The sequence below is a fragment of the Adiantum capillus-veneris genome, chromosome 30 (assembly GCF_014529385.1).
Source record: "Adiantum capillus-veneris isolate H3 chromosome 30, ASM1452938v2, whole genome shotgun sequence".
In the NCBI taxonomy this organism is placed as follows: Eukaryota; Viridiplantae; Streptophyta; class Polypodiopsida; order Polypodiales; family Pteridaceae; genus Adiantum; species Adiantum capillus-veneris.
Window position 1 is genome coordinate 36,489,815 of NC_140960.1, and position 24,517 is coordinate 36,514,331.

The 24,517-nt window shown below is 41.2% G+C and overlaps 1 protein-coding gene across 1 annotated transcript; it reads left to right on the forward strand.

Annotated features, from left to right (window-relative positions):
• The first annotated feature begins 20,723 nt into the window (after nucleotides 1-20,723).
• On the forward strand, nucleotides 20,724-24,264 carry LOC147417800 (pentatricopeptide repeat-containing protein At3g09040, mitochondrial-like). Its single transcript, XM_086506965.1, has one exon. The coding sequence runs from the start codon at nucleotides 21,894-21,896 to the stop codon at nucleotides 23,715-23,717; it is 1,824 nt and encodes a 607-aa protein (XP_086363091.1). The 5' UTR covers nucleotides 20,724-21,893; the 3' UTR covers nucleotides 23,718-24,264.
• The last annotated feature ends 253 nt before the right edge of the window (nucleotides 24,265-24,517 follow it).

Sequence of the window (24,517 nt, forward strand, 5' to 3'; positions counted from 1 at the left end):
ATCTACTTCACCTACAAAGAAAAGAGCATGTACGTAGATGCTAATGAGTCAGAGAACACCATATCCCTGGTAAATATGCTTGCTTTTGATAAGTCAATAAAAAGCTCTATTTTTGTGTATATGATTTTTGTTAGAGAATCTGTAAATGATTCTAATGTTTTCACAAGTAGCAATAAAGGGAATCAAAAGGAATTAGAGTTGTCTATTTTCCTAAATGGATTCCAAGATGTTTTCATTGATGACATCCCTAGTGAGCTACCTCCAAAACGAGGGGATGATGACCATGCAATAGACTACTAATAGAAGCTCACCGCCTAATAAACCTCTTTATTGAGTTTCACAAGCTCAACAAGAGGAGATCATGAGGCAAGTGCATGAATTGGTGGAAAAAGGGATGGTGAGGCCTAGCTCCTCTCCATTGTTCACCAGCACTTTTAGCACAAAAGAAAGATGGCACATATCACATGTGTGTAGACTATAGAGCACTGAATAGGATCACTATTTATAAAAAAAAGATTTCTCGTGCAACGGGTAGAAGATCTATTTAATAAGTTACAAGTTTCGGCGTGGCAAATGCTCCATACACATTCAAACTCACGATGGAAAAAAATCTTCAAGCCACTCAAATTCTCTTGAGAGGTACAAGTGACACCTCCAAGTAATCTTTCAAGTTGTGAGAGAGAGTAAGTTTTTCATTAATCAAAAGAAAAGTGAATTTTTCCTAAAGATTCAATATTTAGGTCACATTATCTCTCAAGATGGTATATGTATGAATCTATCAAAGTTGGAGGTAATAAAAGCATGGACTAATCCAAGGAATCTACATGAGCTAAGAAGCTTTATTGGTATGTGTGCATACTATAGAGACTTCATAGCAAAATTCTCTGAAATAGAAGGACCATTGCATGACTTAACAAGGAAGAACGTTAAGTACTCATGGACTGCTAAAGAACAAAATGCTTTTGACAAGCTCAAAGAGAAGCTTACCTCCCAACTAGTCCTCATGCTTCCGGATCTCTCAAAGCCATTTGAGGTCCAATGTGATGCTTGTGGTGATTGCCTTGGAGCAGTCTTGCTTCAAGAAGGGCATGCCATAGCATATGAGAGTCGAAGGCTCAATGTCGATGAACGGGTCTTGGGCATATACAAAAAAGAGCTTTTAGTTGTTCTAAACGCCCTAGACACATGGAAGCACTATCTCTTGGGGGACTTCATTCATCCTACAAATGGATCACAAAGTCTCAAGTACTTCATGATGCAAACCAAGTTTTCTGACAAACAAATGAGGTGGAAAAATTTTATTTCGCAATTTGAATTTCATATTGCTCACATTGCTGGCAAGCACAATCAAGTGGTCGATGCACTTTCACAATGGCCAAGGGTAAATGTGGTGTCTGTAGCAACTCACAATGATCCATCTTTTATGATAGATGAGTATGATACTGACTAAGACTTTAAGTAGGTAATTATAGCCTTTGCATTAGGGAAGAAAAACGAACCATTCACCTTGAAAGATGGTTATCTTCCAAACGGAAATAGGCTATGTGTTACTCACTAATACAATAAGAAAGTCATGTATGAATCCCATGCTTCTCCTTATGCAAGGCAAAGAGGGATTCCATAATCTACTCTTCGAGGAGTAGAAATGTATTTCTACTGGTCTACCATGAAAAGTAGAGTATGTTTCAAAATGCGTGGTATACCAAAAATTGAAATTTGATCGAGGGAAGCAACTTGGATTGTTTCAGTAGACATGCTTAGCAAGAAAACAAACTCTATGCCTGTCAAAAAGACTATTAAGACACATCAAACGGCATCCCTATTTAGATCTCAAATTTACAAGTGTCATGGCTTGCCAACATCCATAATGTTGGACAAAGATCCTAGAATGACTAGTAATTTCTAGAAAGGTCTCTTCTAGGAAGTAGATTAAATTTCTCTTTCAGCCTATCATCCACAAATGGATGACCAAAGTGAAATAACTAATATGGCAATTCTTGAATCTACTAAAAGCCTATGTCATGGAAGTAGATCAACGTTCTCAATGAGAGAATTACCTACCTCCTATAGAGTATGCGTACAATGATGTTGTACAAACTTCTATGGGGAAAGCACCTTTCGAGGTTAAAGAGGGAAGATCCAAAAGTCCCTTACTACTTAATATATATGGGAAGATCTTCGCTCCTAATGAATATAGCCGAGACTTACAAGAATCTTTTCCAAAGATTCAAAGATTATTTCCATCTCAGAAAAAAGGAAAAAAGGGTTGTTGCTAATAAGCACAAAAGAGCCTTAGCCTTTAAGAAAAATGATTGGGTCTTGCTAAAGTTTCACAAGGCTCATCTAAGGAATACTACGGGCAAGAATCCTACGTGCCACCAAGAGTATTACGGTAAACTAGCAAAAAGATACTATGGTCCTTTCTTTTAAAATTCTTAAGCCAATCAATGAGATGACATTAGTTAAAGATACCCAACCATTGGCTCATTCACAATGCTAACCATGTGAGCCTTCTCAAGCCTTACAAAGGACAGCCACCAAACGAACCAATAATGGAGGACCCGCCAGAGATCAAAGATCAAGAAGAGGCGTTGCAGCCCAAATCTATTCTTCGACACAAAGACAATCGTAGAGTTTTCCATGTCTTTGGGGACTCACCATTGCCAAAAAGGCCAGCCCACCATTGATGAGAAGAATTTTGGAAGTGCATAGCTACATGGTGTAGCTTGGAGGACTCCGTGAAGCCCTCGTCTCCAAAGGCCGCATCAAATTGTTGGATGAGGGACAATATTTTGTCTGTGGCACCAAAGATGCCATCATAGGTGAGAAAAGAGATACTCTTTCCTCCCTCTTTGAACTTCTTGAGCTTTTGTGATCTTCGCCATGCAGGGTATGATTTGTGATGTCCTCCCCTCTTGTATTCTCTAAGAGAATTGTTGTTGCTTTCATCAGAATAAGAGGAAGGTGAAGAAGAAGGAAAAGACGGTGACCTCTTTCTTGCCTTTTCTTCCTTTGTTTCCTCTCTTCTCTTTTGAAACTACGAGGAGAAGGACTATGGGTTGACTCCTCTTGGGAAGAGTTAGCAATAGTCTAGATCGTCGTCTTCGTGGAGCCACATCTTTAGAGGAACTTAGAGATTCGCTTCTTTCTCGTTCTTTGGATTCCTCCTCTCTTATGGGAGAGAGTCTTCTTTTGGGAGTCTTATCAGAGGCCTCCTAAAAACTCTCTCCTCTTGGAGAGGAAGGCAAATCCCATAAGCACAAAGTTGTTGGGTAACTTCGGCTTGCAAAGTAGGGTTGCCCATAACTTGATGCAACCTAGTAACAAGATAGCTAACAAACATGGAGGAATCATCATTAGCACCTTCATGTGAAAAATCAAAGTTATCAATGTTATTATACTCTCTTGGTTATTGTCATCCATGCTAATTATACTTATGTGTTTACTTAGTGTATCCTTTGGCAATTCAAAACCTTAGTTATTACTCATCTTAGCCTTTGAAAATAAGCACTTAAGTATCTACACCCATGGTTCGAATTGGTTAATTATAGAGAGTAGTGGAGTGGTTCTAACATAGTAGAATTTCCTAGGGATAGCTCCTTTCGAACTTCTTATGGCTCAATAATGGTAAAGCCGTAGGCAAGTCTAAAAGGACCCCATTATTAAAACCAAAGGTCCCGAGGTGTTCACCATATCCCACATAGCGCGCTCAACAAAACCAATAATAGATCCGAGTCCCACCACTCATCCTAATATAATTAACAAAATCAACCATTAATAGGCTACTTAAGGACCTCTCTTCTTAAGTAAGAAAAGAGAAACCAAATGCTCTATTACCAATGTAATGGAAATGGCCTATGAACTTTGAGAATAGCGGAATTAAGAGAATTAGAGTGAGCATTTTTGTGAGATTACTTTGAGAACATAGAGTGTGAACTTAATTGATGTAGCAACATGAACATAGTACTTAATTAACTTGGCATGAACAATAATTTTGCAAGAGAGTGTATTAGAGAAAATGACAATAGTTGAGGACTGGATTTACTTGGAGCTGGTCTCCCCTCCAAAAGGCCTTTGTATTATAGATTCTCCCATCAAGAGAGACTTGGTACAATACAATCTTTGTGTTCCTTGTGACCTTGGTGATGCTATGAAGATGGAAAGCTTCATGCATCACGACCATAACATAAACTTTGCAAAAAGCATGAACTATCCCAAGCCTCAGTGCCAATGCCTCAAACACCTTCGAAGGTGGAGAGAGCTAGCGGAGAATAAGGGTAGGGAAGAGAAAGAAGAATCATGCATAAGAGAAAGAAATAGTATCTCACATATCATCACTTTTCTTGCTTAGCATAACATAATAGCAGAGTAATGAAGATGAAGAAGATGGAAAGCTTAAGCATTGAAGCATGGATCTTGGTTGGATTTGCATTCCATAGACAAGAGTGTTGGTGTAGGCTCTCAACTTCTCAACAAGCTTGGAAAAGGAGATGGAGCTCTTGCACTTTGCACTCCATACAAAGAGAGAGTGTGTGTGTGGGGGGGGGGAGTATACCACCCCTCTCAAGCTTGGTCACCTCTCTCTCTCTCTCTCTCTCTCTCTCTCTCTCGTATTATTTAATTATATCATTTGGACATGTGTCCTCTTTTTCCTCTTTGAGAGAAAGAACTTAATTATTTATTTTTATACAATTAAATTCTCATTGGACCCCTTTAAAGCCTATCCAATAGGATTCAAGCATATCATGAGGGCCACATGTGGAGGATTTTGACATTGTCTTTTATGCTTCTTAAATCATTTGATTTGAATTGAACACTTCAATTACTTAGTCATTTAAGCATGGAAACCGTTTATGCCTCTTGAGAGTTTATCTTTGAATTGAACACTTCAAGAACCTTAGTCATTTAAGAATGAGAAGCAGCTCAAGCTTGGGAAAAGTTCCCACAAACACTTTAAGCACTTTAGTTAGCAAGACGACAAGCACCTCATGCTTGGGTAGGATTCCCACCTCAAGGTCAGCCCTAGCTTGGCTAAGTTCAAAGGACTTTTTGATGCTAACTTTTGAACGTCTTTAATGAAGCTAACCCTAAGGTCTTTTAAACTCCATTAAATGCACGTTGTTCTTTGATAGACTACCTCCTTTTGGACCCCTATTGAGATGTAACCATCTCTCCTCTTAGTCCCTTGCTGAGGTAAATCTAGAAGCACTTATTCCACATTGCTCTTTGGTAGACAGTCTCCTTTTGGACCCTTATTGAGATGCAGCCATTTCTCCCTTTGGTCCACTCTTGAGATAAGTCTAGAAGAACATATCTATATTCTAACTCTTGTTCTCCTTTTATCTTCTCATATTAAATGATCAATTTAATATGAGATAATCATTTGGTAAAGTTAGATATTTTAATTGATGACAAATCAATTTCTTTTGTATTTCTTGATTTATTTCAGTTATTTTCTATGTTACGTTGACTTGCTGCTCATTGGACGTGCTTCCTTTTCTCTCTCTTCAATATGACCCTCTAAAAGACCTCCAAAATCTCTTAATGAGTATGTTAAGTTTGTTCTTTTCCATTGGCACGTGGTGCCCGTCCCATCACATTGTTATACGAGCTTCATGCATGTGCTTTTTTGAAAGCATACCGGTCCTACCAAAGAGCAGAAGGAGCAAGATGGCGCCTCCAAAGTTCACTGGAAATTTTGTTTAAATAATCTTTGTGTCTCGACCACGGACTTAGTATCCACTCCCACCCTTACTTCATCACGCATCGGACGCACTCTCGTCTTCATCTCTTTGTCTTGCACAACAAAAGCCATAAAGATCACTTGAAAGAAGGATTTTTTTTTTTTTTCAAGCTACCATTTTTCTCAAAGGAATTGCCATGCAGTGGTGGATGCCTATAGCTACCAAGCCGCACACTCCAAGGACTTGGCAAGCTTTCAAGATTTTTTTTGTCTGAATTTATATGGTTTCTGAAATCTTCTGGCAGAGTGGGATATCCTAAAATGCTTGCCACAAAAACCCTAGCAGATTACAACTTGCAGTCTTTGGGCATCTTTCAACAGGTGTCTCTTCAACAGCTATCATGGGACTAGCACCACCGCCACCGAGACATTGTCTGTCCAAGAGCTTATGGACCATGTTGTGGTTGACTACAACCTTATGGAAGAAACCTAACCCTAATTTTTGGTGCAGGTTTCAAAATGTAAAATCAATCGTCTTTTTGAGCTCGACTAATGTCGAGATTTCTCTTGAAGTTTGAATCTGTTTGAGAACTTGTTTGGTGATTGTATTTGCAATTTATTTGAAATGGATGGTATCTGTTTTAAACATGTCTTGGTGCTGATTTGAGTTGTTTGACTCTTGTTTTGATACAGATTTAAATGATTGGTGATTTTACTTTCGGGTAGAGTAGTGAGAAAGGCTATTTTGGTATTGTCTGAACCTCAAAACAATGCAAACGAGATGTCTGGGGAGTGTTTTGTTGTATGCTTGGAAACCTTAGAATGACGTAGATGGGATTTCTGGGGAGCATTTTGTTGTATGCTAGAAAAACTCCGAACCATGTAGACGGGATGTCTGGGGAGCATTTGGTTGTATGCTTGAACCTCCAAGCGACACATGCTACGGTCTGGGAGGAGTCATTTAAACTCATGGCCCAGACCTTTTTAGGTTATTTACGGGGGGAGTGATAAGATAGTCGATGAGTAGCTTCATACCGTAGACCACTATATATTCCTTAGTCAAAAAGCTGCCTTGATTTTCTGGATAATGCTTGGGATATCCACGATTCTAAGGCATTTTGTGTAGGGTGGACAAACAATCAAACGTGTGCAAGTGTATGATAGCATCACAAAACTTCATAGTTTTCTTCTACTGTAAAAGGTGGCATCACGTAAAAGGTCACTTGGTAGCATGGACCATAACCTGTGTAATGATGCTAATAATCCCTTGAGGGTGATTGAAATAATGTGTAAAAATGAGATGGTGATTTTTGTTAGTGTTAGAAGTAATGTCACCCTAGATAGGCGCGAGAGGATTTGCTTAATGAGATTGACCTCAACATGCTTGCAAAATTTGTTTTCGAGTGCAACATGTGAAAGTTTCTATGTTGCACTTGTGAAAGGTACTATGTTGCACGTCCATCAAAGTTCCAATCTAGAATGAAACTCCTTATTGGATGAGATTCTTTTGGGAAGCCAACGGCCCAAGAAATCAAGAGCTCCAATTTGGAATGAGAAATTTGATTGTCCCTCGGAATGTCCATTAGAATGACCCTTGAAAACTTTTGAGCTAACTTGAGTTGTTTTGCAGATATGTTGTAATCGCAGATGATTACTTTCTTTGATGTCACAAACTACTAACATGTCAAGCCATTGAAGAACATATCCAACTTATAGATCCTGGCTAAGGACCTAAACCCTAGAAGAAGTAGCAAAATAAGTTTTACGAACTTGCAAAGTCTTGCCGATTCGCCTATTTTCAAAGAGAAGTTCCCACCAACTTATGGGACTCCGTCCAATGGGGCCTAAGTGACATAAAGAGATTGAACTTTGCAACACGCACAAAAGAATTGTGTTCCCAGTTGATAACATAGCACTATTATACATATTTTTGAATTTTGAGCTGATTGTTGAGGTGGCAATCTGTACGGATTTCCATATATTTACGTTGACATGCTGAAATTCACATGTACGGATTTTTGCATTTCACACTGATTTTGCTGACGTGGAAGATTGTACAAATTTCCATAGTTTGTGCTGACATCTTTTGGGCAAGATGCTTTCTGGGACTAGATGCTTTTGAGTTTGATGCTTTACATGAGCCAAGGGCCTTTAAATATGTGCAGAGGACTCATTCCCTAGTAGGCTTCAATACAAAGTTGCAAAGGGTGGAGTACCGACATTGTACAGAGTTCAAGCAATATATAGAAATATGCACAGAGGGCTTATTCTCTGGCACGCTTCAATACAAAGTTGCAAAGGGTGGAGTACGGACATTGCATAGAGTTCAAGCAATATATAGAAATACCAAAAGGAGCGCCAAGGTTTGGGGTCAGTGCTCTCTTGGGGTAGAATTCCGCCAGTCCCCGTCTCGTGTTTCTATCTCTTTCGATTTAGTTGTTATTGAAGTGTTAAAAGTCTGTTCTTTTCCGTTGGCACGTGGTGCCCGTCCCGTGACACACATGGCATTCAACTACTCAATCACATGATGACATGCTAGCTAAATATTCCCTTCACCTTACACTCTTTTCTGAATCCAATAGATCCTTTGAGCTACAATTAAATTAATTTCCTTTTTTGAATCCCAGTCATAGCTTTTGGAGCTTCAACGGCTTCCACTTATTCTTGCCTACATTCTCATCAATAGCCACTATGTCCGCCGAAACAACTTTTGGCTCGTTTTCAGCAGTATCACTTTGCATGTTCTCTTAGATGACATGAACAACATACACTTATAGATGTTATCATATACATGTGGTAGTGATGTGTGTGAACACACTAGGATCGCCGAGACATTTTTTGCCTCTTTAGGAGGTTTTTTCCCCGGTGCATTGTATATACGCCCATGACTCTAGGGCTATCTATCTTTCGATTGCACACTAAGTAATACACTCTTTGTTGTGTTCCTTGAGCTTCCTTCATCTTCTCCAAGCTGTGTGCGTTTCTCTGTAACCCTACTTCCAACAATTGGTATCAGAGCAGGTTGCATCCTCTCGGGCTTAGTCGCCAGCAGCTCCAGCACGCGCCTACTCATTTTCTCCAATTTCAGTGAGCTTTTGCAAGCGTTCACAAGTTGACGAAAATTTCAGGTTAGCTCACAGACCTTAGTTTGCTCAAATTTCTGATTTGAGCTCATTTCGGCCTCCATTTCCACTACAGCTAGGTCTGCACAGGCAATTTTGTCATTTTGTGCAAAATTTCTATCAGTGCCAAATACTACATAATAGGTCCCGTACAGTCTATTGCAGGTTGTGGTATATAGCATGTGCCGATCTCACTCAGTTTCTCCTCATTTCATGCAATTTTCACATCAGGTGCATGCATTTTTTCATGGCTGACAACAACACAGATGTGTTCAAGATGTTTGCTGCTGAGGACAGATTGGATGGGGGCAATTACCCTATGTGGGCTTACATGATGCAACATGTTCTTGTGTCAAAGGGCGTCTAGAATATTGTACAAGGCATTGATGTACGTCTTAGTTCTGAGGATGTAGACGATGTTGAGGATGTTGCAGGTCTTGTTGCTATTAGAGTTGTTTTGCATACGACAATAAGCTCGTTGGGTAAAGGATACGTAGGCTCATGCGTTGATTGCGTTGTCTATAAAGCGCACCATTACTCCTCACATTCGTTCAATGAAATCTGCAAAACAGGCTGGGATATTCTAGCAGGTCTTTATGCAAGCCGCAATGAGGCTAAAATTGCTTTAATGCGTAAAGAGCTGGAATCGAAGATTATGCATGAGAAAGATGATATGGACACTTTTCTTGCTGGTGTCAAGGATATCAATGAGCAACTTATTTTTGCAGGTGAAGTCATTTTAGGCAGTTCCCTTATGCAAACTATTCTTGATTCCTTACCAGATTTTTACCATACTTTTGCTAGTACCTCGAGACTTATGACCCAAGGAAATCCTGAAGTTGTCAAGTTTGATGCATTATGAACATTGCTGTTGCAAGAGTCACTTTCCAGAAGAAACAAGACTAGGCAACAACATTTGAACATGCTTTTATTTCTTCTCAAAGAAAGGGTGGTAGCAGCAATGCAGCCACTTCTTATGGTTCTGCTGCGAGTGGCAAAAATTATGTTCCTAATGCTTCTGCTAGCAGCAATTCGTCTGGAAATTCTGGTGATAAGGGAAAAAAGAAGATGCATTGCCAATGATCACTTGATCAAGCAGTGTCCTAAGTTGAAGGCCAAAGAGGATAAGAAGAAAGAGGGTGGTTCCACTGCAAATGCTGGTTCCACTACAAATGCAGCCATTGTTGAGTCTTCTGTGAAAGGAGACTGTGATGCTGATGTTGATGCAAAATGGGCTTTTAGTGCAGAGTGCACTTACAATCCTGTTGTCCATGATGCATGCATGTCAGTTGCTGCAGATTCACATATGTTGTATTTCCACAATGGTGCTACAAAGCACATTACCTCACATCGTGAATTGTTCACCTCTCTCGAGTCTGTCCCTCGTGGGAATTCAGTCAGTTGTGCCAACAATGCCTCTGATCCGGTCTAGTGGGTTGGAAAGATTGTGCTTACTGCTGCAAATAATAGTTCTTTCACACTTGTTGATGCACTTTATGTACCAGGGATCAAGAAGAATCTTTTGTCTGTATCTGCACTTGCTAGACTTGGACTTGTAGTCAAATTTCTGGATGACAGATGTACAGTTCATGATCTCAGTTTTGGTGATGAAATTGTTGCATCTAGCCTTTTGTGTCGTGGGCTGTATAAGCTCACTTTGTATGACAAGTGTGGACAAAATTTTGCAAATGCAGTTGCAGATTCAAGGGCTGTTTCAAATGCAAAATTGTGGCATGCACGTTTTGGGCATCTGAATTTTGCCAGTTTGTTGCGTTTGTAGAAATTTGATATGGTTGCTTCTTTGCCGCCTCTTGAAGCACATGTCAAACATGTTTATGAAGGATGTATTTTGGGTAAGATGCAGCGTTCAAAGTTTCCAAAGGATGGTTCAGTTAGGGCCACATGCAGGTTGCAGCTTGTGCATAGTGATGTTTGTGGGCCCATGCAAACTCCGTCCTTGGGCAATTACCTTTACTTCGTGACTTTTACTAATGATTAGTCTAGGCATGCATGGGTATTTCCGCTTAAAGTGAAGTTCGAAGATTTTATGTGCTTCAAACAATTTCTGGCTATGGTTGAAAATGTCTCAAAATGTACTATGGGCACCCTCCATTCCGATTGAGGGGGGGGAGTATATGTCTCATGAATTTAATGCATTTCTGGCTAGTCGTGGGATAAAGCACCAATGTACAGTGCCTTATACGCCTCAACAAAATGGTGTTGCTGAGAGGAAAAACAAGTCACTTACGGAAATGGCACGATATATGGTCAAAAGTCAAGCTTTGTCGCATTCTTTTTGGCCTGAGGCCATCATGTGTGCCACTTATGTACTTAACAGGTGTCCTACAAAAGCTTTGTAGTCTATTACTCCATATGAAGCATGGCATGATAGAAAGCCTTCTATTGAGCACATGCATGTTTTTGGTTGTTTGGCATATGCTTTGGTGCCACAAATATAACGCAGAAAATTGGATGATAAGGCTGTCAAATGTATTTTTGTTGGTTATAATGCTGAAAGAAAAGATCATAGGTTGTATCATCCGCAAACAAAGCGTATTCTAGTTTCATGGGATGTAGTGTTTGTGGAAGATTCTATTCAGCCCTTGTTGTCATGTACTAGAGATAGTAATGTAAGCTCACATGACATTTATGACACTTTGTTGCCTCTTTTCAGTGGTGGAAGTTCGAATGTAATTCCAATGAGGCAAATGTATAGCCTATGGGGGTTTCCAAAAATATTACAAATCAGCCTATTACTGATGCAAATGTACATGATGTACTTGATGAGGAAAGGACTGAAAATGAGCAGGCTAGACGTATGCCAAAATGGCTGGTGTAAATTGGATGCACCTTTGTCTAGTCATACTCATTCAGGCTCTTGCCATGCATCTTATGCATCAGATTGTTATGCTTTGGCTGTGTCTAGCTTACATGATGTTGAGGAACCTCTATCTTTTGATGAAGCACATAATTCAGAAAATTGGATGGTTGCCATGCAATTAGAATATGATGCACTTATAGAAAATGACACATAGACTTTATGTGATTTGCCTCCTGGCAAAAAGGTCATTGGTACAAAGTGGGTTTACAAGTTGAAACGTAAGCCGAATGGTGACATCGATCGCCATAAGGCTCGACTTGTTGCAAAGGGTTATGCACAACAAAAAGGCATAGATTATGAAGAGACTTTTTCTCCCAATTGTTGTATGACTACTGTGCGTTTTCTATGTGCATTGGCAACTCATTTTGGTTGGGATGTACATCAATCAGACATTGTTACTGCTTTCTTGAATGGTGACATATTTGAGGAAGTTTATGTAACGCAGCCTCGCGGTTTTGTCAAGAAAGGACAAGAGGACAAAGTGTGTAGATGTAAGAAGGCTTTGTTTGGGTTGAACCAATCTCCTCGTGCTTGGTATGATAAATCTAACACTCATTTGGTTAAATAAGGCTTTCATAACAGTCCAACAGAAAGCACATTGCATGTAAAGCGTGAGGGTGATGTACTTCTCATTGTGGTTCTTTATGTAGATGATTTGCTGATTACTGGACCAAATGAGAGACATATTGCTGAATTTAGGGCTGATTTGAATGCTACCTTCAAGATGAAAGATTTGGGGCTGTTGCTATAAGGACATGGGTCCTATGGGCAAGGCCACCGGCACTGCCGGATAGTGTGTACGCTAGGGGGAGGCTATAAGATAGCATAGTTGGGTGGAGACTAGCACACGCATTACCACCGCCCTTTCATTGGTATCCGAGCTATTTTTGGGAGGAGGCAAAAAGCGGGTTGCATGTGCATGCGACATTCTGCTTCTCTCCCACTTCCGCAGACAGCGATGTCTCCGCTGTGCAGCAAAAGAAGACAGGGGAACACTTCTTGTGCGCAGTGTGTGGACAGACAACGATAGCCAACTGCGACCGCCCTCCACAGCGGGCAATGAAGGCGAACGACCAAGGCAAACTCGATCGGCAACTCGACGAACTGAGGCTTCGAAGGCTTCCGTTGGCACCGTTGGTTGCGCACGTAGGAAGGCCCGCTTAACCCTTGCATGAAGGAGGGTTGAACCCATCCCATGAGGGTAAGAGACCAACACTTTACCATCAAGCTATTGACCCTTGTTGTGTATAACAAGGAAAGATACCTACTTGTGTTGAAAGGAACTCCAAAAATTCTTTTTTCCTCAAGGAGGTAGCTTCAAAGTGAACAAAAGCCTTCACAAAAACGACCGGTTTTTGTGAAGAATCAACAAAGGTGTTCTTACAACAAACGACAAGTGAAGCGCTCAAATGCTCGCAAGGCGAGGTTCGCGTGCAACGCAAATCGCAGAGCATACAAAACAAAAAGACTTCAATTTCACAAGGTACAAGTTGTTGTTGTTTTTCTCTCTCTTTGCATTAGTGTGTGTTTACCATGGCCAGTGAGGATATCCCACCTATACACACGTTTGATTTTGAGCGCGTAGATCAAAATCAGGGCACCACGGGTGCGGCTGACACTAATATGCATGATGATGATGATCTAGGAGATTATGGCCTTGTAGATATGGCTGCTTTCAAGACTTTGGAAAATAGCCAAAGCGTACTTGAAGGCAACCTCTTTGCATTTAATGCAAATGTTACCAATCTTACGGAGTTACTTGTGAAATTTATGAATTCACAGATGACTCAAGGAGCCACAAGTGGCACGGTTCAAGGGAACCAAGCTCGCACGACTCAAGGAGTCCAAGAGACAAATGTTGCAGAAGATGCCGAAGGTAGCAATGCATTACTTAAGAATATCACCATTCCTGAATTTCACGGGGAAGAGCGTGATCGCAACAAGGATGCGGTCAATACGTTCTTACACAAATAGAGTGATATTCATCGATTGAGACACACCCCGGATATAAAGATGACTGTGGAAACAAGTCTATCTCTTAAAGGCAAGGCCTATAAGTGGTGGATGAAATTTCCAATAGATGGTCGTTCTCCGTCTTGGGCTGCGTTTCAAGCTTCTTTCTCCAAAGAGTTTTTGGACTCCAGTGAAGAAGATAAGAATTGGTTAGCATGGGATGCATTCTGCATGTCTGGCCTCTCTCTCACATAGTACCTTTCAAAGTATCTTGAAATCATATTAAAACTAGAAGGTCTAGATGGATTCCAAAAGATATGGGGTTTTAATAGGGGCCTTGACAAAGACTATCGTCTTCATGTCAAGACCCAACATCCAAAAACTTTGGAAGAAGCCATCAGTCATGCCCAAAGATATGATGATGACCAAGAGAGGAAAGGAAATGTTCCTACACTAAGAATAATTTTGCTAAGAGCAATGTGGCTAAGAGCCAACTGCGAGGTAGATCTCCCACACGTTCCAAGAGGAATAAGAGACAATCTATCTCTCCACTCCCACAAGAGGCTAAGAAGCCTAAGCACTCACGAGATACTCCATGTGGGTCTCTCAGCACTGCCAATTTTGAGCGTGAAAAGAAACACAATTTGTGTTTTAGATGTCTTTCGGACCAACATAACAAGAATGATTGTCCTCTTTTGCAAGGCAAAGAAAAGGCCATGCACACGGTGCAACGCCTCACATTAGATTCATCTCCTAAATATTGTGCTGTAGAGGTTCTTCATATGGAGGGAAAGCACAGGTTTTGTGTGCCTGCTTCAATGTGGCAGCCCACCTTTGGTCCCATGAATTGATCCGCATGCATGGCATTATTAACGGACAACGTGTTCGTATTTTAGTGGATGATGGTGCAACTCATAACTTCATGAACTATAAGCTAGTCAAGAAATTGAAGCTTACACAGACTCCCTGCTCTCACAAGTATGTGGTGGTGTAGATGTCTGGGAATGATAAAGAAGTATGGGACACAGTAGTTCAAGGGGTTGAGCTTATTGTTCAAGATCATACAATGACCCTTGACTTCCAAGTTATGAACATGGACTGTGCTGATGTAGTTTTAGGATGGGAGTGGCTGCATGGTTTAGGAAACACATTGCACACTAGTTATGAACACAACTCCTTATCCTTTATGGCCAATGGTAAACATGTGCTTTTGCTTGGTGAGAAAAATATACCATCTGCACCTCTTATATGTACAACCGAGATTTCTACTTTGCAGAAAGCAGATTTAATAGATGAAGTCTTTTTGTGTTACTGCTTGTCTCCAAGTCTTGTGAATTCTCAAGAGAAAAGTGCGGTGAATTCTAGTACTGGTATGCAAAGTGCAATGAATTCTAATGGTATGCAAAGTGAAATGAATTCTACTCATAAACAAAGTGTTAAAAAATATAACGAGCAAAGTTCTCTCAATTTTAATACTATAGAGCAACATGCAGCTGTTGTAAAACAAACATTACAGGAAGTACAAGATTCTCCATCCCAACATAACTCTAGTTTACTTTCTCCTTCTGCACGGCAAAAGTTGACTCACTTACTCACGGAGTATAATGATGTGTTCTCAAGTGATTTACCACCGGGTTTACCTCCTATACGTGATGTGCAGCATGGCATAGATGTCTTGCCAGGCACTAAACCAGTGAGTAAACCACCTTATCATATGAGTGCTAAAGAAGCCAAGGAGCTTGAGAGTCAATTGGCTGACTACCTCGCCCATGGTTTCATTAGACCTAGCACTTTGCCTTGAGCATCACCAATTCTATTGGTAAAAAAGAAAGATGGTACTATGCGCATGTGCGTAGATTATAGCGGATTAAACGCCATAACCATCAAGAACAAGTATCCTCTGCCAAGAGTAGATGAGTTGTTTGATCAACTCCATGGGGCAAGATACTATACAAAGATAGATCTTCGTTCAGGATACCACCAGGTGCGTATCCTTTTACAAGATATCTCCAAAACTTCCTTTAGAACATGGTTCGAGCATTTTGAATTTTTGGTTATGCCTTTTGGTCTAACCAATGCTCCAGCTACATTTATGACACTCATGGATAGTGTCTTACGTCCCTATCTTGGAAAATTTGTTGTGGTTTTCCTTAGGTGTGACATTCTCATTTACAATAAGACTGAAGATAAGCACATAGAACACTTACGATTAGTGTTCGAACACTTACGATTAGTGTTTGAACACTTGCGACTAGTGTTCGAACACTTACAATTAGTGTTTGAACACTTGCGACTAGTGTTCGAACACTTACGATTAGTGTTTGAACACTTGCGACTAGTGTTCGAACACTTATGATTAGTGTTCGAACAACGACGAGCTCATGCGTTGTATGCTAAGCAAAGCAAGCGCGATTTCTTTAAAATAGAGATACATTACCTCGGTCGTGTGATCTATTATTCTGTCATCAAGATGGACACTGACAAGGTCACTGCCATTCTTCGATGGCCAGATCCCAACACGGTTGAGGAGCTTCAAATATTTTTAGGCATGGCTGGATTTTATCGACAGTATATCCGTGACTATGCCAAATCACTGTTCCTACGAAGGATCAAATTAAAGCAAAAGGTAAGACCTTTTCTTGGGAAGAAGCCCAAAAATGCAGTTTTGAACAGCTCAAGGTAGCTATAGCCACTGCTCCCATCCTAGCAATCGTCGACCCACTTAAGCCGTTTGTGGTAGAGACTCATGCTAGTGATAAAGCCATTGGTGCGGTACTTCTCCAGGAGGGAAGACCTATTGCCTTTGAAAGTAAAAAGTTAGATAGAGCTCAACATAATTATTTTGTTTATGAGAGAGCTCTATGCCATAATTCACGTTTTACAAAAGTGGCGACACTCTTTATATGGGGCCGAGTTTGAAGTAGTTTTTGACCATGAGAGTATCAAATGGTTTACTACTCAAACAGACTTGAAGGGCCGTAAATCTAGATGGGCAAAAATCCTTCAATGTTATGATTGTAAGCTACGATATCGCAAGGGACGATATAATGTAGTAGCACATGCACTAAGTCGGATGCCTCAAATTGATTCACTTGCTTTCACGGAACTAAAGAGTGGACTTTTGGAGTCAGTACGTGGCAAGTGTGCACAAGATCAATCATATGATAAAGTGTGGAGTATAGTTTCAAAAAGGGATCCCTCACACTCACATGTCTCTAAACAGCCAGATCAACATGTCTCTGCACACGTAGATAGAAACTCCAACACACAGAGCTCCACCCCTACTTAGGAAGAGCTTAAGCGATGGAAGAATTTTTCCATTGATGATGGCTACTTACTCCACAAAGATAGAGTATGTGTGCCAAAGGACTCAGACACTAGGTGCCAAATATTATTTGAGTGTCACGATAGTCCAAGTGCTGGTCATCCAGGTATTTGTAAGACGTATGCCTTAGTTTGACAGCAATTTTATTGGCGGGGCTTACATCATAATGTTTAAGAGTACGTACTAAACTGCCAACAGTGCCAAGTTAATAAGGCAGAGCGCCTCAAGGTAGGTGGCCTTTTACATCATTTAGAGACTCCACAAGGTAAGTGGGAGAGTATCTCTATGGATTTTGTAGTAGGACTACCTACTAAAGATCCTGGCCATGATGCCATTTGGGTAATTGTAGACCGTCTCAGAAAGATGGGTCGATTCATTCCCACTAAGACTATTATTAAGACACCGAAATTAGCACGTCTATTTGTAGAGAATATATATAAACTCTACGGTCTTCCAACTAGTATCATTAGTGACAGAGATCGAAAGTTTGATAATCACTTCTGGAGAGCTGTGTTCCAAAAGTTGGAAACTAGACTTAATCTAAGTACGGCTGATCATCCAGAATGAATGGTCAAACAAAAAGAGTTAATCAAGTGCTAGAGGATATGCTACGAGCGTACGTTAGCAAGAAGCAAACCAATTGGCAAGACTACTTACCTATATTGGAATTTTCTTATAATAGTTCAAAGCATGTAACTACAAGGTTTTGTCCATTTATACTTTTATATGGATTTCAACCTAGATCACCCATTACGGTGAGGTTGGCTAAGGAGAAGATACAACAAGCGAAGGATTTTCTCCAAGACCATTTTGACATGCTTCGAGTTGCTCTACAGAATGTTAAGCAAGCTCAAGATCGATATAAGAAGTACGTAGACGAGCATCATCATCTTGCTACTTTCAAAGAAGGAGACAAGGTTTTCCTCAAAGTTCCGGAGCATTCAGAAAGTCTGAAGACAGGAAAAGTTGCTAAACTTTCACCACGCTATTGTGGACCATTTACCATTCTCAAACATACATGTCAAGTGGCCTATAAGTTAGCTCTCCCAAAGCACTCACGAGTTCATTTTGTTTTTCATGTTAGCCGTTTACGAAAACAACTAGGACAGAATGATAACGTCATTGACATAGGTGTGTTGGTTGACCTTATCGAACTGCCAAGCATTCCTCATGAGCCCGAAAAGATTTTGGATTCTCATGAGCTTCGCACCAGACATCATGTCAGACGACAGGTGTTGGTAAAATGGCTAGATAGACCTGAAGAAGGCTCTACATGGGAGAATGTCTCCGCACTTAAGAAACATTTTCTTACGTTCGTTTTCAAGGACGAAAACGATTCTCCAAGGGGGGGGGTAATGTAAGGACATGGGTCCTATGGGCAAGGCCACTTGCATGGCCGGACAGTGTGTACACTAGGGGGAGGCTATAAAATAGCACGGTTGGTTGAAGACTAGCACACACATTACCACTGCCCTTTCAACTACATCATTACTTGGGTATACAATTTAAGCAGTGTGATGGTGGTATTTCCTTGTGTCAGAAAAGTTACATAGAGACATTGTTGTGTAAGTTTGGACTTGAGGATTGCAAACCTATTGCCACTCCCATGGAAAAAAGTTTGAAATTGAGTCTACATGATGTTGGTGATCCTGTTGATGTCACTCTTTACTATCAAACTGCTATTGGCTGCCTCATTTATGTATGCAACACGAGGCCGGATATTCAGTTTGCAGTCTCACAAGTCAACAGATTTATGCATAGCCCCTGGTCTAAGCATTGGCAGGCTGTCAAGAGGATTTTTCACTACCTTAGTGGCACTTTACATCTTGGCTTGTTTTATCCCAAGGGGGATCATTGTCGCCAGACTTACATGTTTTTTCAGACTCAGATTGGGCTGGTTGTTTTGACATGCGAGTGTCCACAAGTGGTTTTTGTTTCATGCTTGGAAGTTCATGTATATCATGGTTGAGCAAGAAGAAACCTACTGTGGCCACTTCTAGTTGTGAGGCTGAGTACATGGCAGTGTTCACAGCTACGGTTGAGTGTGTATGGCTCAGATGCCTTATGGTTGATTTGGGTGTTGGACAGGACACTACCAACACTATCTACACTGACAGTCAGAGTGCATTGGCAGTTGCGAGGAACCCAGTTTTTCATGCTCGCACAAAGCACATTGAGGTGCATTACCACTATGTCAGGGAGAAGCTCTCAGCAGGAGAGATCAGCTTGGCTTATGTGCCAACAAAGGACAACCTTGCAGATCTTTTCACAAAGGCATTGTCTCGTGAGAAGCTCGAAGCTTTCTGCAAAGCTTTGGGCTTACTCCCCTTTGTGGACTGATCATGTCCTTAGGGCATGGCACTTCCCTTTACTCATGTGCCAGCTCTTGTTTGCCGCAGCACTCTAGGGGGGATTTGTTACCATATAGATGTGGTAGTGATGTGTGTGAACACACTAGGACCACCGGTTTTTCCCTCTTTAGGAGGTTTTTTCCCCCGTGTATTGTATATACGCCCATCACTCTAGGGCTATCTATCTTTCCATTGCACACTAAGTAATACACTCTTTGTTGTGTGCCTTGAGCTTCCTTCGTATTCTCCAAGCTGTGTGCATTTCTCTGCAACCCTAATTCCAACAATAGAATGACTTAGAGATTATGGTTTCTAACAATTCTCATCATTAGAATTGCAATCAAATCAAAACTAATATTTGGCTATCATAAATCTTGCACTACCCTTCTCGCTTGCAACAGGTTGTGTGAAGGCTCGAATTCCAAATATCCCTTACAGAATTGAGGTGTCAAGCTCATCTATCATAGTTTTTAACACGCTCCAAGAAACAACATCCTAAAGAGAATGCCAATCACACACTTATGCAAGCCCGTTGTATATAGGAGAAAATTATTTGAGTAAAAATGGTGCAAAAATACTAGCAAAAGAGATACGAATGAGCCCCAAGCTTTACCACATCTAAGTTCCTTACCAAAAGCATCCTCTTCCTGCTTTGTCGTGTCATACATAGACACTCCTACACCATAGCATTCTACTCTCCTGTGTCGTTGCTTCATACCTCTCTTTGGTTCACGTTTGAAAACAACCACCTTTGTCCAACAACAGATTGGTGAGTGTGTATGCTAATACCATCAGGGGGAGGCCTCACACCAAATAAAATCACGTCCAAAACATGGCTGTGATGATAAAGTTTTGGGCTGCTTTAAGGGAATGCATATCTCCAAACATTTCGATATGCATGCCAAATGTGGTGCCCTCATATAACCATGTGGCACAGTCATGGCTTCGTCACTGCTTTACACCTCTCTCAAATCACGTCTTTAAGAAAAGGCTCTAACTCGGACTACTTGAGACTATAGAAACAAATTACTCTAATGTGGTCTGCATTTCATGCTACTTTCCTGACACCCAACTGTGCAGACGTGCAAACCTACTAACCATCTATCTGATATAACATGTCGTTCCTACATTTGTTATCGCATTACAAAGCTCAAACACTTTCATCAATATGTATTGTTTCAATCTCATCTGCACCAAAGTTATGTCCATTGTATAGTAAAATATCCATTGCCTACTACATTTCAAGGTCTTCCAAATTCGCTCTTGCTTAGTTCTGTTCTTGATTCATCGACGTTCTTTTCAGAGGTTCTCTAAATCAAACGGTCATCAAACCCACCCCATGCGGCTACTGTAGTGTTTGATTTACACTACAAAAACACTACAAACTCAAACTGGGATATGTGAGGAGAAGAAGAAGAAGAGAATTTTAACGTCGAAGGAGAGAGAGAGAAGAAGAAGAAGAAGAAGAAGATAGTTTTAACGTCGTTGGAGAGAGAGAGAGAGAGAGACGCCATCTTGAAAACTATGCAGCCTCAACGCACGTCTTCGCGGACTTATGTCAAAACACGAAATGGGTTGCAAGCGCTCATCATGATTCATGAAGGTAAGAACACAGTCTGCGAATCCAGCATCAGAGCAGCTTCACATTGTTGCTGCTGGGCTTCAGATTCCAGAAAGAGCACCCCTTTCCATGTACGCAAACCCTACCCGTCTTGATACATCTTAGCAGAAGCCAACAACGCGGACTATGTTTGGATGGTTGGTCTGCCAAGAAATTCTTGGATTGGCCTCCAGCATCTTCATTTCTTCCATCACATCACCGGCCCTGAAAGCTTGCTCAAGAGGAGGCAGCACATGCTTCGATGACCTCTGGCTGCATCTCCTCAATCGAAACTGATCTCACCTTTGCCCCCCTTGCAAAGTTCAGAGGCCATGCATCCAGGGTCCACAACCGCATGCCAAACACTTGTTTTTAGCACCTCTGGTCCCACCCTTGTTTAGCGCAGGCTATGGATTCTGGAAGGGGCACATTGCACACAGCAATCCACCCCGAGATAAAGTATGTCACAAAGATAAGGGAGACATGCCGAGGGCCAAGGCACATCATATGCGATTTTGCAACCAGCACCTAAGAGGAAACCCGGAAGCAGGAGAGAGAGAGAGAGAGATCAGATTCGTGCACCAGGGTACACTCTTGCAAAGCACAAAATACTCAGAAAATCCTGCCCGTCCATGCCAACAAGAGTGCACCTTTGCTACTTTGCCTCGTTTAGAAGACCCATGAGAAGTCCCATATAGAGCTGAGAGTTAGAACCTGGATTCAGCGAGCAATGGCATTCGGGCTTCGTGGAGGAAGGAACTAAATAGCCCAAAGAGTTTGCGTGCCCTGCAAGGAGAAAAGACGAGGGAAGTACCTTCTGCTCGCTATGGTGACCTTCAAGACGACACCTCTGTTGTTGCCCTACTCACTGCATGCGCTAAACAGAAGAATTTTCATGAAGGCAGTAAACTTCATGATGATGTTCTGCAAAAGGGTTTGCTTAAGAAGAACGTTATCATTGGCAATGCCATTGTTAATATGTATGCAAAATGTGGTGCTCTTGGACATGCGAAACGAGTCTTTGATGAGCTTCATTTGAAGGATGTCGTTTCGTGGAATGCGCTCATTGCAGGGTATGCCCAACAGGGGTATGCTGAGAAAGCAATCAAGTCCTTTCATCAGATGCAACAGGAGGGCCTGTTCCCTGATGAGGTGACCTTTGCTTGCGCGTTGAAAGCATGCGCCAGTTTAAGAGCAGCAAAAAGGGGCAAAGAAATACACGCTTGGATCATCACCAATGAATTATTTCTGAATAACATTGTGCTTGGAAATGCATTATTGGACATGTATGCCAAATGTGGGGCAATTCAGAAGGCTCGACAGATATTTGATGAGATTCCTGCTAGAGATGTAGTTTCTTGGAACGCTTTGATTGCAGGACATTGCCAACATGAGCACAATGAAGAAGCATTAAAGTGCTTTGAACGTATGAAAGGGGAAGGTCTTTCCCCTGATGTGATGACCTTCGGCTGCATATTGAAGGCTTGCGGCAGTTTAGGGGAAACAGCGAAGGGGGAAAAGATTCATGCTGAAATTTGCACCAAGGGATTTCTGGGAAGAAGTGAGGTGCTTGGAAATGCACTGGTTGACATGTATGCCAAATGTGGTGCACTTAACAAGGCAGAACAAGTGTTACACAAGCTTCCAGTTCGCAATGTAGTTTCTTGGAATACATTGATTGCAGGATACTGCTTACATGGTCCGGTAGAAGAAGCACTAGCTTGTTTCGAACGCATGAAAGAAGAAGGTCTCTCTCCTGACGAAGTAACATTTGGTTCCGTTGTCAAAGCATGTAGCAGTGTAGGATCATGTGAGAGGGGCATGGAAATACATGCAGAGATTGCCAGAAAGCAATATGTAGGAAGGGCTACTGTACCTGGAAATGCATTAGTGGATATGTATGCGAAATGTAATGAACTTTTAAAAGCCCGAGAAGTGTTTGATGAGCTTCCTTTCCGTGATGTAGTCTCATGGACTGCATTAATTGCAGGATATAGTCAACGTGGGCATGGAGAGGAAGCACTTAAGTGTTTTGATCAGATGCGATGTGAGGGCATCTCACCTGACCGTGTAACGTTTGCTTGCATTTTGAAAGCCTGCAGCATTACAGGAGCAATAGACAAGGGCAAAGATTTACATTCTGAGATTGCGAGAAAGGATTTATTATTAAGAAAAGATGCACTGTTAGGGGGTGCATTGGTAGACATGTATGCCAATTGTGGTGCGCTTGAGATGGCAAGGGAAGTGTTCATTGATGAGCTTCCCATTGGTGATGTAGTTTCTTACAGCTCACTAATTGCTGGGTTTTGTGAGCATGGGTATGGTGAAGAAGCACTGTATTACTTTGAGGAAATGTTAGGCGAGGGTCTCCTTCCTGATGTGGTAACTTTTGGTTGTGTTTTGAAAGCCTGTGGAAGCATAGGAGCCACAGAACAAGGCCAGAAGTACTTTGAAGCTATGACCACACGCTATGGAATTATTCCGAGTTTAGAGCATTACACATGCATGGTCGATGTTTTTGGTCGTGCAGGGCATCTAGAAAAGGCTTTGGCAGTGATAAAGAAAATGCCATCTTCTGATCATCTTCCAGCATGGTTAGCTTTACTGGGTGCTTGTCGAAAATGGGGAGATGTGAATTTTGGTAGAGAGGCTTTTGACAATGCGACAAAAGTAGATGAAAAATCTGCTGTTGCTTATCTCTTCATGCGGGATATATATGCAGCTGCTGGCATGCACGAGGATGCTGAAATGATTGAATCTATGAGGCTTGAGAAAAGCATGTACAATGCTACAATGCCATGAGGGAAGTGATGCTAGTGCGTCCTGTACTTTGAGATTGTTTTTTCCAGAGTGATTGTTCATAGCAAACAGGCTTTATTGATTTAACAAAAGACTACTAAATGTGCATTATGACGCGAAATCCATGCTGAATAGTGCTCTGAAGGATTGCCGAAGACAAAAATAGTGATATTGCTATTTAGGAGAACCCTTCAAAGAGGTCCAAGAGAGTTGATGTCGGATGCACTCAATTCGTTACCTCCAGGATTCGTGTCCACTCTCAGTTTATAACAAAGCTGAAATTCTTTGGTTTGCATTTCAATTATGCTGTGGTTAACTTCTAGTGTGTGTGTATGGATGAGTGCATAAAACATGCCACGCTTGGATGTGGTGAGGCTTACATTGGGCTATGTGAGTGCTACATTGGATTATGCACTCTTTCATGAGGTCACGCTCCTAAAGACATGATTTTGATCACTAACATTTACCTAGTTGATATGCCACATTTTGGCTAGAATTGATAGATGAGGTGAGGTGCGTGGATCATATATATGTAAATGTTTTACTCGGGGATTCCGTCTGCACTAGTTAATTACTAAGGCAAGGCAAATATCGTTCATATACATTTCTGATAGTTAAGGTATTGATTCAAAGCAAGTTGTTGCAAACATGAGATGGTTCCAGACGAGAGTCAACATCGTTGTATATAGTCCCAATTTTTCATGTACTCTTATCACATCACTTAGCAAATGAGGGCTACATTTTTGGCATGTTAAAACATGCCTTAGGAGAAAAGTGAACAAAATTTTGAATCCAATTTTTTA

Coding starts and splice junctions, on each gene's coding strand:
- LOC147417800 (XM_086506965.1), top strand. CDS start 21,894: ATGTATGCAAAATGTGGTGCTCTTGGACATGCGAAACGAGTCTTTGAT.